At 39.0% G+C, this 16,728-nt stretch overlaps 1 protein-coding gene across 1 annotated transcript in view; it reads left to right on the top strand.

Annotated features, from left to right (window-relative positions):
* The first annotated feature begins 2,408 nt into the window (after positions 1-2,408).
* PPP2R5A (protein phosphatase 2 regulatory subunit B'alpha) overlaps positions 2,409-16,728 on the top strand; it is a 65,508-nt gene continuing 51,188 nt past the window's right edge. Inside the window, exon 1 of the mRNA XM_008701172.2 lies at positions 2,409-3,220. Coding sequence (XP_008699394.2) covers positions 3,037-3,220 — 184 coding nt within the window. The 5' untranslated portion in view covers positions 2,409-3,036. The remainder of the gene's footprint in view (positions 3,221-16,728) is intronic.

Below are 16,728 nucleotides of genomic sequence, written 5' to 3'. Positions count from 1 at the left end.
CCACACTTTCAGACACCCTGCTCTTGAGAACTAAAAACTAGGTTATGTACCATAGGGAATATGGAGGTATAGAAAGACAAACTTCTTGATCTCTTGGTGTTTATAAACTTTCAGGGGAGGAAGAGCATAGTGCCATCTCTAATGGTGTGTGATGACAGGCCATGTGGGTGATGTAGACAACAAATGCTTTGGCAATGTAAAGAAGGGAGCCATCGCTTCTGGCCAGATTATCATAAATGGCTTCTTAAAAGATAGGGATTGAGTTGGGGTTTGAAGAAAAGATAGGTTTCAACCAGATGGAGAAAAAGGATTATTTCAAGATGTTGGAAGAGTAAAGGCAGGGAGTACAACTACTTCCAGGGGATCAGTATGTGGAATGATGTGTCTGACCTGAAAAAAGTTTGCGTAGGGACATGGTGGCATTTATGCCTTGGAAGGTTGAAGTTAGCTTGAGGAGAGCCTTGAATTTGGACTCTGTTCTGTAGGTACTGGGTAGCTCTTCAAACATGTGAATAAGGTACAAGTGGAGTTTTAAAAGACTGATCTGGCAGTGTAGTTTAAAGCCCTGAAGTATGTTTGGGGGTCGACTGTGCAAACTGTGAGAGGGCCTGGTCTGAATGTTTGCGAAGGTAGATTCAATATGATCTGGAGCTTGACTGGATTGTCAAAGCTGCTGCTGAGGTCTGAACCTCCTTGAGTGGGAGAATTTAATATACAGTTTCACCACTCTTGAATTTGAGGAAGAAATGGTTTGAGGTAATTGGTTTGGTTCTGGATCTAGAATCCAACTTCCTATCCAAAGTTGGAATCTTCTGTACATATGCAGCAGGTACTTTTGCTTTAAACATATGGCACCTATTTTTATCAAGTGGAAAGGAAAATGTCTGCAGCTCCTGAGATAAGAAATGGAGATTTGGGCCCACCAGCATAAAACCACTAAGCCAAAGGGAGACACTGTTGTGCTTAGTTATTTAATTTTTAAATTTTTCTGGGCTTAATTTTTTTATATACTTCTTCCACTCTGCAAGTGTTTTTCCATTTTATGTAAATGACAAATCGATTTATGAATTTCGTTTAGTACTAATACTTCGCGTAGTGAGAGTCTTATAACAGATTGGAGAGAGAATATTTGGTTGCCTCTGCGTACTTCTCATACAAATCTACTCACTTATTTTTATTAAACATGATACGCAAAGCACCGCGCCGCGCGTACACACACGTACGTACACACACACACACACACACACACACGATAACCTGTCCTTGTCCTTAAGTTTAAAATCTAGTCGTAATCTCCAAGGAAGAGATCACAGTGAGAGTAAACGGCAAGCCCCGGAATCCACAAGCCGCTGATCATCGAAATCTGTACTCGTTCTGTTGGAGAAGCCGAGGGCCTATTGCTGAAGAAGGGGTGGAAATTAGCGGCATATTAACTTGGGCACGAGAAACCTCTTCTAGGATGGTGTGGATACGGAGAACTCTTTGAAGCAGTAGATGCTAGACTGCCCACACTAGACGGGAGAACCGTTCTCGGAACCACGGTGCCTGAACCACTCAAGAGCTACAAATTTATTCCGCAACTACTAATTACGCTGTTTAGGACCAGTGGAGGTTCCAAGACCCGCCCAGGAATCCAGCGCCCAACTCCAAACGGACGGACTCACTTCCTCGCCTTCCCCAGGGTCCCTTCGCCCGTCAATCCAACCGCCCTCTTCCCAAACCCGAAGTCTGCCCCGCCCATTTTAGTGATGTAACACCTGGCGCTCTTTCCCGCCCCAGACCTCAAGCTCCATCAGTCGCTTCAGTTCTTCATTGGCCAGCAGAGGGGACAGGGACGGGAAAGGGCCTTCATTTCGCTCTCTAAACTACCCACGCTAGTGTTCTGGTCTTCTCATAGGCTGTCAGGAGAGCAACCACAGCCTGGAGCTGTCGCGCAGGCGTGCAAAGGAACTTGCTGGTGGTGGGGCACTTCCCCTCTCTACCAGGAGAATTCATCGCGCTGTTGTGACGTAGCGGCGCACCGCTCGCCGTCTTCACTTACGATTGGCTGTGGCAGAAGTCCGTCACACAACCTCGCCCCATTTCTCAGCCTAACCTCTCAGCTTAATAGACTGTGCAGGAAGCCACGCCTCACCCCCGTTCCTGCCGCTTAGCCCTGCGATTGGCTGAGAGAACTGGCATGTTTTCCCACCTCCTACTCCCTCCCGAACGTCCGAGAGGCTGGCGGGACCCTGAGGAAGTTGTCAGTCAATCTCCTTCTTCCCCACCCTTCGCGCGGCCCCTCCCCCGGGACGCGCGCCCTAGCGCGCGCGCACACGCTCACACACTACCCCCCTCCCTGCGTGCACCCTCCACCTTCTCAAGTTGTAGCGGTCGCTCGCTGGGGGTTCTCCGTGGGCGGCGGAAGGGCGCGTAGGGGTGGGGGCACGGACCGCTCCGCGCTGCGAGGAGCAAGTGTGTGCGCTCCCAGAGCCGGGGCGGCGGGTCACCGCCCCGGGAGATGAGGGTCCGGCGCTGACAGGGAAGAGCGGGCACCGCGGCAGCGGCTCGGAGGGGACCCGCGATGGCAGCGCCTCGGGAGGAGGCTCCAAGCAGGGCGGGCTGTGCTGCCAGTGGACAGTGAGGGGCTGGCCGGCCGGCTGGCTGGCGAACTGGGCTGAAGAGAAGAGAGGGGCGCTCTGCGTCCGCACCCCTGCGCCCTCGCCTCAGTTGTCCAAACTTCAGGCTCTCTTCCACCCGCCCTCCGCGCCCGAAGTCAACAACTTCTTCACCCCCCTCCGCCCCCGCCCCTGCCTCCGTCAGCCCCGGGAGGTGGCCGCGCGGCGGGGACCAGGAACCCCCGGCACTGAGATGTGGCCGTGAGGCGGCGGCGGGCGGCGAGGAGAAGCTCGGCGGCGCCCGGGAGCGGGAGGGCGGCGCGGCCGGGGGGACGGGGCGGAGGGGCGCGAGCTCTCCGCGCCTCTCCCCCGCCTCCTCCTGCCGCTGCCCGTTCCGTGCACGCAGCAGCCGGAGCTGCCAAGCGCCAGGGCCGCGGCGATGTCGTCGTCGTCGCCGCCGCCGGTGGGGGCTGCCAGCGCCGCCATCTCGGCCTCGGAGAAAGTGGACGGCTTCACCCGGAAATCGGTGCGCAAGGCGCAGAGGCAGAAGCGCTCCCAGGGCTCGTCGCAGTTCCGCAGCCAGGGCAGCCAGGCGGAGCTGCACCCCTTGCCCCAGCTCAAAGGTAACCTCCGAGGGTGCGGCCCCGGGAGGGAGCGCAGGGGCTCGCCCCCGCGCCGCCAGAGCCATTTCCTCCAGGGGTTTCCTTCTGCCGCGCTGGGGCTTGTAGTGTGAGTCGTGTTTCCCACGTTGCCTCCCCCCCGCCCCCGCCCGAATCAAACAGGTTTGCTCTTCAGTGTCTTGCTGCTTTTCTTCTCCCCGATTCACCTGAACTCTTCCCATCCTAGAGGGTGCCAACCCCCTTCCCCACCTGCGCGCTCTCTCACCTGCCCTTGCGATTGCAACTTTCCTGCGCCCCGGCGCCAGGTAGTTCTTCCCTCTTGCTCTGGGCTTGCCTTTCCCCGTGTGACTTTAACAAGCTGCCCTCCCTTCGGATCTGTACTTCCCCGAGATCCTCCTCCGCTTTTCATACACTTTGAACTATTCCTTTACTTTTCCAGTTATCCAGCGTCTGCTCTCACCCTCTCCTCACCTCCCCTTCCCATTGATTGTTCCCACTTGTCACACAGACCGGGATTTGTTTGCAATCCCAACGCAGACGATGATTAGGAGTTAGCTGGCCTTTAGATTTATTTTATAAAGGAACAAGCGTAAAAATCTGAGTAGTGTAGTCTTATTTACTGGATCGTTAGGTTTAGATGGTATAGTTAACTCAAAGAATAGAAAGACTTTAAAATACTTTATTGCCTGAGAAGATATACACGGTAAATTTGGAGGAGTATAAAAGAGTTAATAGTGTTGCTTTGCAGTGAAATGGGAACTTAGTTCGCGGAGCAGGGATTCCAGGGACTGTGTAGGTTTGTACAGTAATTCAAATTCGTATCCGTGCCTAATGCTTTACAGGAGAACTTGGCACTTCTTTTGGCTCGCTTATTTTTCCCACAAGGTTTATAGGATTTTTAATAAAATGTTTCCCAGTGGTCTAGTTTATTCTTTGTGCATTACTTTCCTTTAATTTTATAATTTTCATGTCTTCGCTTTTTATGAGATAGAAATCGTCTTGGAACAAGATGATAATGCTCCTAGACATTTAAAACAATTCTTAAAGAAAAGAAACCTGATAGAAATCTAGATCATCTGTTTTGCAAGGCCTGGAAATTAAAGATCCCATACTAAAATAGATAAATGTTCAGATTTTCAATCCATTTCATCTCCTTCAAGGATAATCTGGTTCAGATTTGTCTTTGGACCTATGAATCCAGCCTTAGTTTGGCTAGCAGTCTAAAGAAAACCCCAGATCAAATCACAGTTGACCTACAATAGATCTGGAACCCCATTCAGACCCTATACCGCCCTGCCTCTTGGGGTGCTTCTAAATCAAGGACATCCCACAGCCGGAATTCAAGTGGCTTTTGAAAGAAGGTTGTATTTAAGATGTGTGGCTTGTGTTGCTGCATTTATCATTTGTTGTTCAGCATGCAAAAATGGTTAAAATTTACATATCATAGTCAATGGTAAACCACAATGGTAGGCATTGCCAAGATTTTAATTCTTGAGTGATGTCATAGCTATAAAAGAATATTATCTTACCTATTAGGACATTGGATTGCTGTTCATGGCTTTCAAACTGTAAATTTAATTAAAACGTTTTTATATCATTGATTTTTTCCATTAAATTGAAATTGTTTATAATTGAAGGTTCGGTGTTAGCGTTTTTCATATTTATTTGCTTTCATATTAAATTTGCTTTTTAGTAAGGTATTGTGGATCCTTACCGTTGTCCTTATTAATATGATATTTACTTTTATTTAATAAAAATAATTGCATATTAAACATGGTTAGTAGATTAAGCTAGGAGATGCAGCTTTAATACAGTTTTTAAAAGCTTGACAAAAATATGCAGAGTCAGTAATCCTCTAAATTATATGGTGCATAGTTCAACAAGTTGAAGGTGCCATTGAATGTTTTATTTATAGTATTTGGTCACTAGTACAGAAGTAAAATTGGAACTTTAGATTAATTCTGTATATTTAACATGAAAATACAGTATTCTTCAAAAGGAAAATTAGGTATTCACGATAAATTTATGCAAATTTAATTGTGGAAGTAAGACCCTTTACTTGGATTGCCCACTAAGAGCTGCTTTTACTCCAAATGCCAAAATGCTTGAAAAGTGCTTTTTTAAAAAAATTCAGTTGCTTCACATGGTACTTTGGCAGTGTACTTGATACCACAGAGTTGTGTGCTTTTTCTGTCCGTAGTAGTTTTTTCCATTTGTGGCCTTAACAAAAACCAGTGGAAAGCCCTTTAGTATGTGTATGAAAGAGAATTTTTCTTCCTGCTCTGAAATATAATCTTCCTGTGGAGAGATTCAGATATTTGTGGGCAACCAAGATCTTTCAAGTGTTTATACTAACCTGCTTATGTTACACTTTGTCCACATGGATCTAAACTGAAAAGGTGCCAGCTATTTTCCTCAAAGCATGCTATGGGTAAGGATTAACAAAATAATCCAACTTTTTCATGTATAAGAAGTTTATTTGTGCAAAATCATTTAGTAAGTAGGTTGCAGGATTTTAATAGGGAAAATGTTCAGAGAAAACTATTTTGTTACAGAAAGTGTTTAATAAAATAGACTAGTTAGAAGGATATTTTAAAAACAAGGTACTGTCATGTGAGTCCTGAAAATTAAACTGCCTCATTGTATAGCTTAAAAAAATATTTTTCAAAGCACTTTTAAATTTTCTTGTTATGTTAATTCTATAAGCTCCCCCTGAGAACTAGGTACTAGAAAATAAAAGTAGGAGCATTTTATCAACCTTTTTTTTTTGTTTTCAAATTTAAGTTAGTATAGGACTTAATTTTTCTACCTTAAATTTTTCCGCTAGTAACCAACAGTTAGGAAACTTCTAACATTTAAAAAAAATCTGTTATTCACAATAGGAAGTTTTTCAGTTTTAACCTATTCTGTTTAAGTCTCTGAAAGCATTTATTTGGTAAAATAGTAGATGCCTTATATTTATATAACTCTTAGCATTTACAAATTGTATCATACTTTAATTCTTTAATTATAAAACAGTATTGTGAATAATAAGTGAAACAGTCCAAAGAGGTGTAGTAACTCCTAATCTCTGATATCCCTTGCTTTTTCACACCTACTAAGGCAATGCTGTTGCATGACATAGCTCGGTGTGTTTTTACAAACATTATATTTCATTGCAATTATATATTCACAGCAACTTTGTGCAAAACCAGTATCATTCACATTTTATTGATGAGAAAGTCGAGGCTTAAACAACTTAGTTTCAGGCCTATGATTATTTACCTGGTGTTGCAACTGATATACCGGCTCTTAGGTCAAATGATTTCAGTATTTTTGCTGTTAACCTATTTTATAAAAATTTGAACCAGCATGATAGAGTTTGATCATTGGGGTCAATCCTGGGTCAAAGGTAAATTTTTAATCTTTCTGAGTTGTTTTCCTTATCTGTAAAATGGGGATAATACCTTATATCTTCCCAGGATTATGGGGATTAAGTGAAATAATGTAATTATTATAGGCAAAGAATGTTAGCTCCCATTCTCTCTGATATTTGAAAGTCTGGATTAAAAATACTTTTTTAATGAAGGATTCACATAAGAAGTAAACTTCCCTAGTGTACTTAAAGTATGATTTTATTTATAACCAGTTTTCAGATATGATTTATGTGAAGTAAGGTGAAGCTATATCATTTTTCAGGATAAGTATGTAAGTGGAAATAGGACAGAGTTAAAGACTGTTTAAAATATTAAAAGCTGTGTTAGAAGATTTTTACCAAGCAAAGTAATTGAATTAACCAGTAGAATTGTATAGTTGTGCATATCTCCTAAGAGACAGCCGGTAAATAGCCACGAACAGAATGAAACCAGCTTTGAGATCGAAGTGAAGAACCTCCCAAGTATCACTCAGATTCTTGGTTGGTATATTCTTAGAAACTGGGTCCCACTGGAGGTATCCAGGCCAGTAACAGTGATGCTGATTTGAAGTGCCTTGCTTACCTTTAGGAAAAAAAATTTTTTTCCCTTGAGGTATATGGTCTTTTAGGGTAACTGGAACAAGAACACTGACATGATCTGAAATTTCTTAAGTATCTTAACTTTCTTGCAATGGGGAAAACACTACTAACTCAAATTTTAAGGTTTATAGGTCTTCTCAAAGTTAATATCATTTTCTCTAAACCCCAAATCCCTATTTGTAGTTGGATTGGCACTAAAGGAGAGTTGAAATTCATCTGAATTTATCAGGAAAAATGTTTGCAAAGGGATTTGACACATTTTTGTCATTTTAGGACTGTTTTCTGAAAGTAATGTCAAATTTCTTCTGGAAGATTATTTTTTAATAAAAAAATTTTTTTAAGGATATACTTCTTAGAGAAATTGATAACATAATATTCATTGCTGGCCTCTACATGAAGGAAAAATTTTCTAATTAAGTTTAATTTAACATCTTCAGAATTCCTATGTAGGGTCAAATGTCTTTTTCCCCCAATTTTATTCCCTCCTCTGATCCTTAATTGAATTTTGGATTACTTTATGAAGTGTCTAATTGAATTTAAGTGATAGTGCAGTAAAATGTATTTAGTTAAAATAGTGTGATCATAGGGATAGAGCGCTAGCCTGTAAATAGTAAACTTGAGTTGTCTTTCTGCATCAGTTTGATCATTTTTATTTGTAAGAATCACATTTTTCCTTGGTAAAATCACAAAGATGAATTAGTTCTTAATGAGTTTTTGTCCTTCTTTGGATGACAAAGACAAGTTTAGCAACAAAAATAATATATTTTGGAAATCGATTTTTGTGCCTAATTTTTGAAATTTAACTTTTTAAATTGTAAAAAGCTGGTAGTGGAGACTTGCTTATTTTTATTTTTGTGTTTAGCACTCTGGTTCTCAACTGTGGCTGTACACTCGGAGAGCTTTAAAAAATATCAATGCTGAGGCCCACCCTCAAGAGATTCTAAATTAATTTGCCTAAGGTAGGATACAGGCATTTGTATTTTTAAAAGCTCCCAGGGTGATTCTAATGTGCAGCCAGGGTTGAGAATCACTAATTTAGCATTATCTGTCTATTGATTTAATTCATTAATTGAGACTTTGTCCTTTTCTCTTTGATACTCATGGCTCATTACCCAGTCTATTAACATTTCCTGCCCTCACTTCACCTCCTGCTATTTGCTTTTCACTCTCTTAACTTTGCTGCCCCCTATGGCTAATCAGATGCTTTCCTGAAGGGATGTTAGATTCTGGAGTTTTAGGTATGATGAGATGATTCTATAGGATTTTTCTGTAGTTAATCATAGTTAAAACTCAACTGTTACCATTTTATATGAGGTGGTCTGTTTTTCTTTTCTCTGATTTTAGAGCTGTGGCTGAGTAAAATGAAAGAACATATCAGAGGGTTTTTAATTCCATCATTCAGGGTAACATGATGATTTCAGCCGCTTTGGAGTATAACACTGATATTTGCTATACACTAAAGGCACTGTTCTACTTCTTTAAGATTTAAAACTAATATTACTAGTGTATATGTTGAATATTAGATATTATTAGATATTAAACTGTTTTTGAACTTAACTGTATTTTTGGTTATGCCTTGTCCTTATTCGGCAACAAGAAATTTTTTTGCACAGTGTTTTTACTTCTATCATCTTAATCTTGATTACAGCTTTTTATTGAAGATAAAGCATCAGGGACACGGTACCACTTATATTTCATGTTCCTATTTTGTTTTTGGCCTTTCTGCTATCCAATTTGAATAAGACTCGTATTTGTTGATTTGTTGTTTTGAGTTAGTGTTCAGTTGTTATGGAGTGATGTTCTCTCTCCAGAATGAAAGACTTTGAAAGCAGAAGTCATCTGTGTTTTCATATCCCATTGTGATACCAGATACAGTATTCTGTGCATAGAAAAGGGAGTTATGTAGTTAGAACAACTGTTTTGTCGAAGAAATTCCTGCTAGTTGTCTTTTGACTCTTTTCCCTTAACACCCCTTCCCCCACCCAGTTATTGATGGTGCTTCTTTCAATGACGTTTGTTCAGTGATGTTCAGTGCTGTCTGTCAGCAGATTGGTTCTCTTCTGTTTTGTTTTTTTATTTTAATGTATTTGTGCCTAAGTCTAGTTCAGGGTTTTTTAGTAAATAAATTCTGGGCTTTTGATACCATGGCAGTAAAAAATGAAGAATTGTTTGCTCTTGTATTTTATGCGTTGCCAAATGACTGGTTTAAGTGACATGTAACATTATTGATAGACTCTTGCCAGGAAAGGTGTTGTGTAAGGTTTATGTGGAAAAGTAGTACTGGGTTGACTCCCAACCTGGACATGTGTATACAAACATTAAATGAACTCACATAATTAGTTTGCAGTAATTTCTAAATTTGAGTTTCAATCTTTATAAGGATGTCCTTGAAGGAGATGAAAGGAACAGATTTTAAATATATAATTACTTTTAATGCATTATTGTGTAACAAGGAACCTAAATGCTTTGCTGGAAGAGTTTTACATGACAGAGTAGGTTTATGCAAAATAAACTCTACTTGTCTGAGCAGGATATTGACTAATAAGCAGTTTCAAACCTACTTTTTATATATATCTGTTTGATGTCTTCCCTGAAGGAATTTGTTTATGTGGACTTTTTGAGTATTGGTGAATTTTCGAAATCCTGCAATTTTGATCAGAAATTCTAAAGAGACATGATTTTTGGAGGAGTAATTTGCTGAATATGATAGGCTCACATGATAAAATTCAGAGAATCTGTTTCTGACTTGGACACTGAAGGCAAGGGATTTCTTGGGAACACACTCCTCCTACTGGAATGGTGATGCTAATTGCAGCTACTATAACCTTACCATGATGTTACATCTAGTTGAGCCTTCTGGTGGTGAATGGGACCACAGAAGTAAGTCATTGTAGTTTAGCCTTCACTGGGAATCAGTTTCACACTTGTTCAAAATAAATAGCTTGTCATTTCATCAGAGAAGCTTTCTTTAATGTACAGAGAAAATACGGGGTTTTTAAGCTCCTAGATGTTTTCTCAGGTTTTGATTTGTTAATGAATAAATTGTATGGGCAGTACCTAAAAAAAGGTTAAGAATTTTTTTAATGACTAGACTTAAAACTTGTAGTTTAGGAGTATCAGATTTTAAATATGGCTTCAAAAATTATACATTTTCTCTTTTAAATGGTTTTGCCTTTGTTTCATACTCATTGGTAAAAGATAATCTAGAATTATAACTGTTATCGCGAGTTAGTGATTATTTGAACACATTGTTAATCCCATGCCTTTAAATTAATAAAGTGAAAAAGATGAGACAGTTTTTGTTGTAAACTCTGAATTTTGATTTAGCAAAACGGAGTGCTTCAGACAGACTTTTCTAATGATAAACATCTGCTGGAGCTATAAGTAAAATATAATTTCTGTAGGAATAAGTATCTGCCTTTTTAAAAAAGATTATTTATGTCAGAGAGAGAGTGGGGGGAGAGACAGAGGGAGAGAGAATTCCAAGCAGACTCCTCGCTGAGGGGGGAGCCTGACTCAGGGCTCAATCATACCACCCGAGACCATGACCTGAGCCAAAACCAGGAATCAGACGCTTAATCAACTGAGCCATCCAGGCACCCCTGTATCTGATTTAAAAACAAAAAACAAAAAAACTTACACGACCATTCTTTTAATTGGCCAGAGGAAAAATTTTGTTTGCCTGCTGTTAAAACTAGATACATACTTTGCTTTCAAAATCTGGTGCAGAAATACTTTCCTCTCTTTGGTGTTCATAGTGCTTAAAATTTAGAGATTAAAGCTTTACTTAATAAAGTGAATAAAATGATGATTTTTTAAAATTAAATGTCTTTAGGAGCTTGTAGTTTGGTGGGGAATATAGATATGTAAGGCAGTTTTAATTACTGTCACATTTTGTGGTAAGAGTAAGCAGTAAGTAGCTAGGGTAGTGTACGGGGGACCCAATCTCCTTTGGGTATGTAAGGAGGGAGATCAGGGAAAGTTTCCTGGAGAAAGCAACCGCTACACTGACATCTAAAAGAGGTGTTCAGCTGAGACAGATGGGGTCTGAGAAGTCCACCTAATGGGCAATATGAGCAGCCCAGAGGTGAATGAGTGTGGCATATTTGGGGAACTGCTAGCAGTCAATGTGGCTGTGATAAAGGATACTGTAATAGAGAACTGATCAGAGAAGAGACTGAAGCAACAATTGGGGTCTACATCATAGTCTTGATGCCATGTGCTGTGTTTACTCCTGATAGTAGCATGAAGAGTATATTGGGAGATGGGAGTAAGGAACACTAGTTAGGATGCTGGCACAGTAATTCAGACGAGATGAAGGTGGCCTTGTCTAAGGCAGGACTTGGTGAGAGGGAGAAACCAGTGATGATATATTTCTAACTCGGGCAACTAGAGGCACAATAGCAATTTACTGAAAGGGAGAAAGAGAGGCAGATCAGATTTGGGGGAAAATGTTTTTTTGTTGGACAGGTTGAAGTGCCTGTGGGAAATCAAAGTGAAGCTGTCTAGTAGGAAGATAGATATTTCGGTCTGGGACTAAATAGAAAGACCTATGCTAGAGAGCAATTTGGGAGTCTTTAGATTAAACATGGCACTTGAAATTATTCAAGTAGAAGAAACCACTGAAAATATGTGGACAGGGAAGAGGCCAAGGAATACCATCCTTTAGATGATGATCAAAGGAAAGGGGGTAATCTAAAGGCAAGAGAGAAGGCTTGAGTGGAAGCCAAAGGAAGACAGGTAAGAGGAGAGACAAGGAAGTCAAGGAAAGACAATCTTTAAAAAATGGGGGTGAGGGGATGCCTGGGTGGCTCAGTCAGTTAAGTGTCTGCCTTGGGCTCAGGTCATGATCTGAGGGTCCTGGGTTCGAGTCTCTCATCAGGCTTCCTGCTCAGCAGGGAGTCTGCTTCTCCCTCTGCCTCTCCCCCAGCTCCTGCACAATTGTGCGTGCAGATGCTCTCTTTCTCTCTCACAAAAATAAATAAAACCTTCTTAAAAAAATGAGGGTGGGGGACCAGTAACACTGAAAAGAGCTGTTGACGAGTCAAGTAAGAGCTGAAAAGTTCCCATGGGTTTGGTAGTCTACGTAACATTGGTGACTTGAGAGCATTTCAGAGGATTGATGGACTTGAAATTTCTGTAAAGTGGGGAACGAATGAAAATTGTTAAAGTCAAGTCAGTAAGTACAGACATCTCTTTCAGGAAGCTTGACAATTAGAAAAAAATACATCATTAGCTGTCAGGTGCAGAATGGATTGTAGCAGAACAAGATTTTTAGGAGGACCAGTTAGGAGATTATTTTATAAGGCAAGGTGAGACATGGCATGACTTGGGCTAGGGGTGGTAGTAGTTGAAATGGAAAGAAAGAGATGTATTTGGGATATATTTGGATAGGACTTGTTAATTATTTGAGTGGAGATGGAGAAGGAAAGGTAGGAATCAAGGGTGATTTCCAGGTGTTTTAGCTTGGACCTCTGAGTGGGTAAGTCTACCACCACTGAGAAGGAATACATTAAAGAAGGAACCCCAGATATAGAGGGAAAATCCAGAATTGAATTTTGGAAATTTGAGTTTTGGGATGTCTTTTGGAAACCCAAGTAAGAATATCAAATAGATTTTCTTTTGGAAGCATGAATCATGGAGTGCCCACTTGGTAATTTCTATGACTTCTAAACATTAAATAGAAGATTTTCAAGTCTACCTGTCAGAAAATGGTCATAGTTTGTGATATTGGCTAGTTGGTCTTCTGGGCAAATTGGGATTATCTATTCACTCTTCAGTGAAATGTCTGTACACCAGATGGTGTACGTGTGAGGGAGATCACAAAATACGTTTGGACAAATGCATGAGTAAGGTTAGGTTACTTATTTACTGTTTTCTGCCTTTAGGGTGTATCTTCTTCCCCAGCATTTAGTTAGTCAGTTCTTGGTTTTATTATTTATTGAATGAAATAATGAAGCAAAAGCTATTAAATTGACTGAAAGAAAAGCACCAATTTGTGTCATGCAGTGATTCACAATTTTATACTGACTTATAACTGAGTCCCATAATGTTTACATACAACCCTAAGTTTAGCATTTTGTTGATGAAGAAACCAAAACAGATAGGTTATATGTTTGTGCAAGTCATATATAGCTCAGTATCTTTTCAGTTGGTTTTTGATTCTTCCTCTGTAATATTAAACTGAAGATATGTATTGCTTGCAATAAAGCAATATTAATACCTTATTTTCTAACAGTACAAAGGAAAATAATAGTAATTGAACCTTGTCAAGATATGATTTCTTTTAGGTCCTGGGCAAGTAGACCACTATTGAACATTTTTCTAAGAATCTTCAATGCAGAGGATTTTTGTTTCTTAAATTGTGCTGATATAAAAATACTTCATTGATTTTCTTTGGTGTCTCCCTTTTAGCACTGTTCCTCCCTTTTTGAAGTAATGTAAAATTTTCATTGGAGAACATTTAACATTTGTTTTATGAATGAGTACTGAGACACAAGAGGAAGTGAACTTTTAATCACTCAGCACTTTTGTCAGAGCTAGATTTATATTTTGGAGTTAAAGTTATAATCTATAGGGGCGCCTGGGTAGCGCAGTCGTTGGGCGTCTGCCTTCGGCTCAGGGCGTGATCCTGGCATTCCGGGATCGAGTCCCACATCGGGCTACTCTGCTGGGAGCCTGCTTCTTCCTCTCCCACTCCCCTGCTGTGTTCCCTCTCTCGCTGGCTGTCTGTCACATAAATGAATAAAATCTTTAAAAAAAAAAGTTATAATCTATAATTAGCAGTTTTAATGAGTTATTATGGAATATCAAGAACTGATCAGACTGTCTACTTATTTCTGCCTCTCTTTTGGAAATGCTGTATATATTTCAGTCTCCCTCTATACAAGCTATGTACACATAGTTTTTGAAAACTTGTATTTGTGGCCACGTTAGCGTAGTCTTTCTGATCATTATTTCTCAGTTTGAGGGAGGAAATAAATTGAGGCAAAATAACTGAGACTTGGGTGTAAAAGTCAGTTGGGCTAATTCATCTATCACTTTACTGATACTATTCTCCTGTAAAACCTCCAGAAAAACAGATTGGACAATGTCATCTTGTTAAGTAGTTTTCCACATACATTTGTCCTTCCAGTGAATGAACCAGCCTAAATTTGAATCCTAAATGGAAATAAAGTAGTAAATGTAATGATGCACCTTTTAAGGGGCATTTAATTTTAATAGTCATGTTTCCTTCATAGGAAATTTCTATCATTCATTTAGGAAACTTAAAAATAACCCAGCTTTTACCTAGCTACCAAGTACCCAGAGACTGATTTTGGTATTTCTTATATTTTGATACCCTGTTTTTAGTTTGGACCACATGGATGACCTTACGCATAACATATTTTGATATTTTGAGAACTTTTTTTTTTTTTTTTTTAAAGATCTAGAAAAGTAGCTTCTCCTGTGGAATAGGAATGACTATTTTAGGATACAATACTTGCTGTGAGTCATGAGTGAGTTTCAGTTTTCATGGTTTTCTAAAATAAACTCACTTAAAGACTATGCCATAAGAAATATCATATTCTTAACTACCCTATTTCCTTTATAATGGCTTTATTATTTTTATAAAAACTTATAGACTTCACTGTTAAAATCAAGTCAAAAGGAATCTTACAAAGATAGAAAATAAAAACCCCCAGAGGAAACGTCTCTTCGAATTTTGAGTATCTTTCTGTATTTTCCCATTAAGTGGGATCATATAATATATGCTGTTCTGCATGCATTATTTACTTTAATTGAATATTATAAGTAGTATACTTCTGAAAGGAAAAAATTTAAATTAATTGAGATTTGTTTCTGAATAAAGTTTTTATTTCTGGAAATATTAAATCAAATTACTCTAAACCTTGATTAGAAAAATTCCTTATATTAAAAGGAGAGGAAATAATTTCTAAGAATACTGATATTTAATTTTAGGGAGGTTATACATGGATCTCTTAGAAAACCTGATTAGAGAAATGCATCATCTTCTCAGAAAATACTGTTTACAATATTGTGTATATAATTTTAGGGTTCTTGGATTCACCACCACCACCGCCACTACCACTCTGAAGCCCATCTGACGGTGGAGGGAAGTGGGAGTGTTTGTAGACCTTAGGGACTGTTCTAGAGATTTGAACAACCTTGTTGAGTCGTTAATCCTGTTCCTTAACACGGTAGCAGGTGTTTCTTAGGAGTTACAGGGAGGAGTAGTTGCCAGATGGAACCTCATCACAGTCATCAAAACTGAAAATAGCTATAGAGGCATTGATCTGTAAAGATTTGTTTAATACTTCTTGTTCCCCCAAAATTCCAAATGAGAAACAAAATGCTTCTAAAAACCTGTTTTATTTAATGAATAACAGGTTTTATCTTCAAATTGAATCAAGCAAAAACAATGTTTCATAATTTATCACAAAAAAAACAGAAACCAAAAAACGAATTAAGCAGATGACACAGATATTCCATTTATAGGCATATCTCAAAGATGTTGCAGGTTTGGTTCCAGACCACCACAATAAAGCAAATATCACAGTAAAGTGAGTCAAATGAATTTTTTTTTATTTCCCAGTGCATATAAAAGTTATATTAACACTGTACTTTGGTCTTTTAAGTGTGCCATAGCATCATGTCTAAAAAAAAGTACCTTCCTTAATTTAAAAATACTTTATTGCTAAAAATTGTTAATCATCAACTTTCAGAAAGTCGTAATCACTGATCGTAGGTCACCATAACAAATAAAATAATGAAAAAGTTTGAAATATTCCAAGAATTACCAAAATATGACAAGAGAGACACAAAGTGAGCAAATGCTGTTGGAAAAATGGTGCCGATAGACTAATTCGTTGCAGGGTTGCCACAAACCTTCAGTTTGTAAAAAATTCAGTATCTGTGAAGTGCAGTGAAATGAGTTAATGTCTGTACTCTCTCAGGAGCCTGTTTTTCAGTATTCTGCTTCCAAAAGTCCAAGTTTCTGCATTCCAAGGAATTCATATAACAAGCCCCGTTAGCTCATCTTCATTTCTTGTTCTTTTCTACTTCATCAGAAGTTGTTTTCAAAGACAAAAGATAACAAAGTTAATTTTTTTTAAGATAAAAATCAAACAGTGCCTTCTTATCCTTCTATAATGCAATAATTGTGGATGTATTCACATTTGAATAGTAATGGAGTAAAGAATAGAAATATTTGTTCTTTAAAGTTTTAGATAGTATTCTAGCAGTTTTCTTAAAACAATATTTGTATATTAAGATTCATTATCAAATTGATAGGGTGCATGTATTCAAATTTCCTAAAAGGTGATGCCTCCAGTTTTTTCCAACCATTTTTCAATTTTAATGAAATCATAAATCCTTAACAAGGTTCTGTTTGCAGTGCTGTGAATCATTTGTTAATAAATGTTTGTCTTGTTCCTTTATAATAGTTTGATCCTCTAAAGTTTCAAATAAAAGCTGATTTTAGAGCCTTAGTTATTAATGTTCTAGGAGTATTGCC

The sequence above is a fragment of the Ursus maritimus genome, unplaced genomic scaffold, assembly GCF_017311325.1.
Source record: "Ursus maritimus isolate PB19 unplaced genomic scaffold, ASM1731132v1 scaffold_2, whole genome shotgun sequence".
NCBI classification, from domain to species: domain Eukaryota; kingdom Metazoa; phylum Chordata; class Mammalia; order Carnivora; family Ursidae; genus Ursus; species Ursus maritimus.
This window is presented reverse-complemented; position numbering and strand designations above follow the sequence as displayed.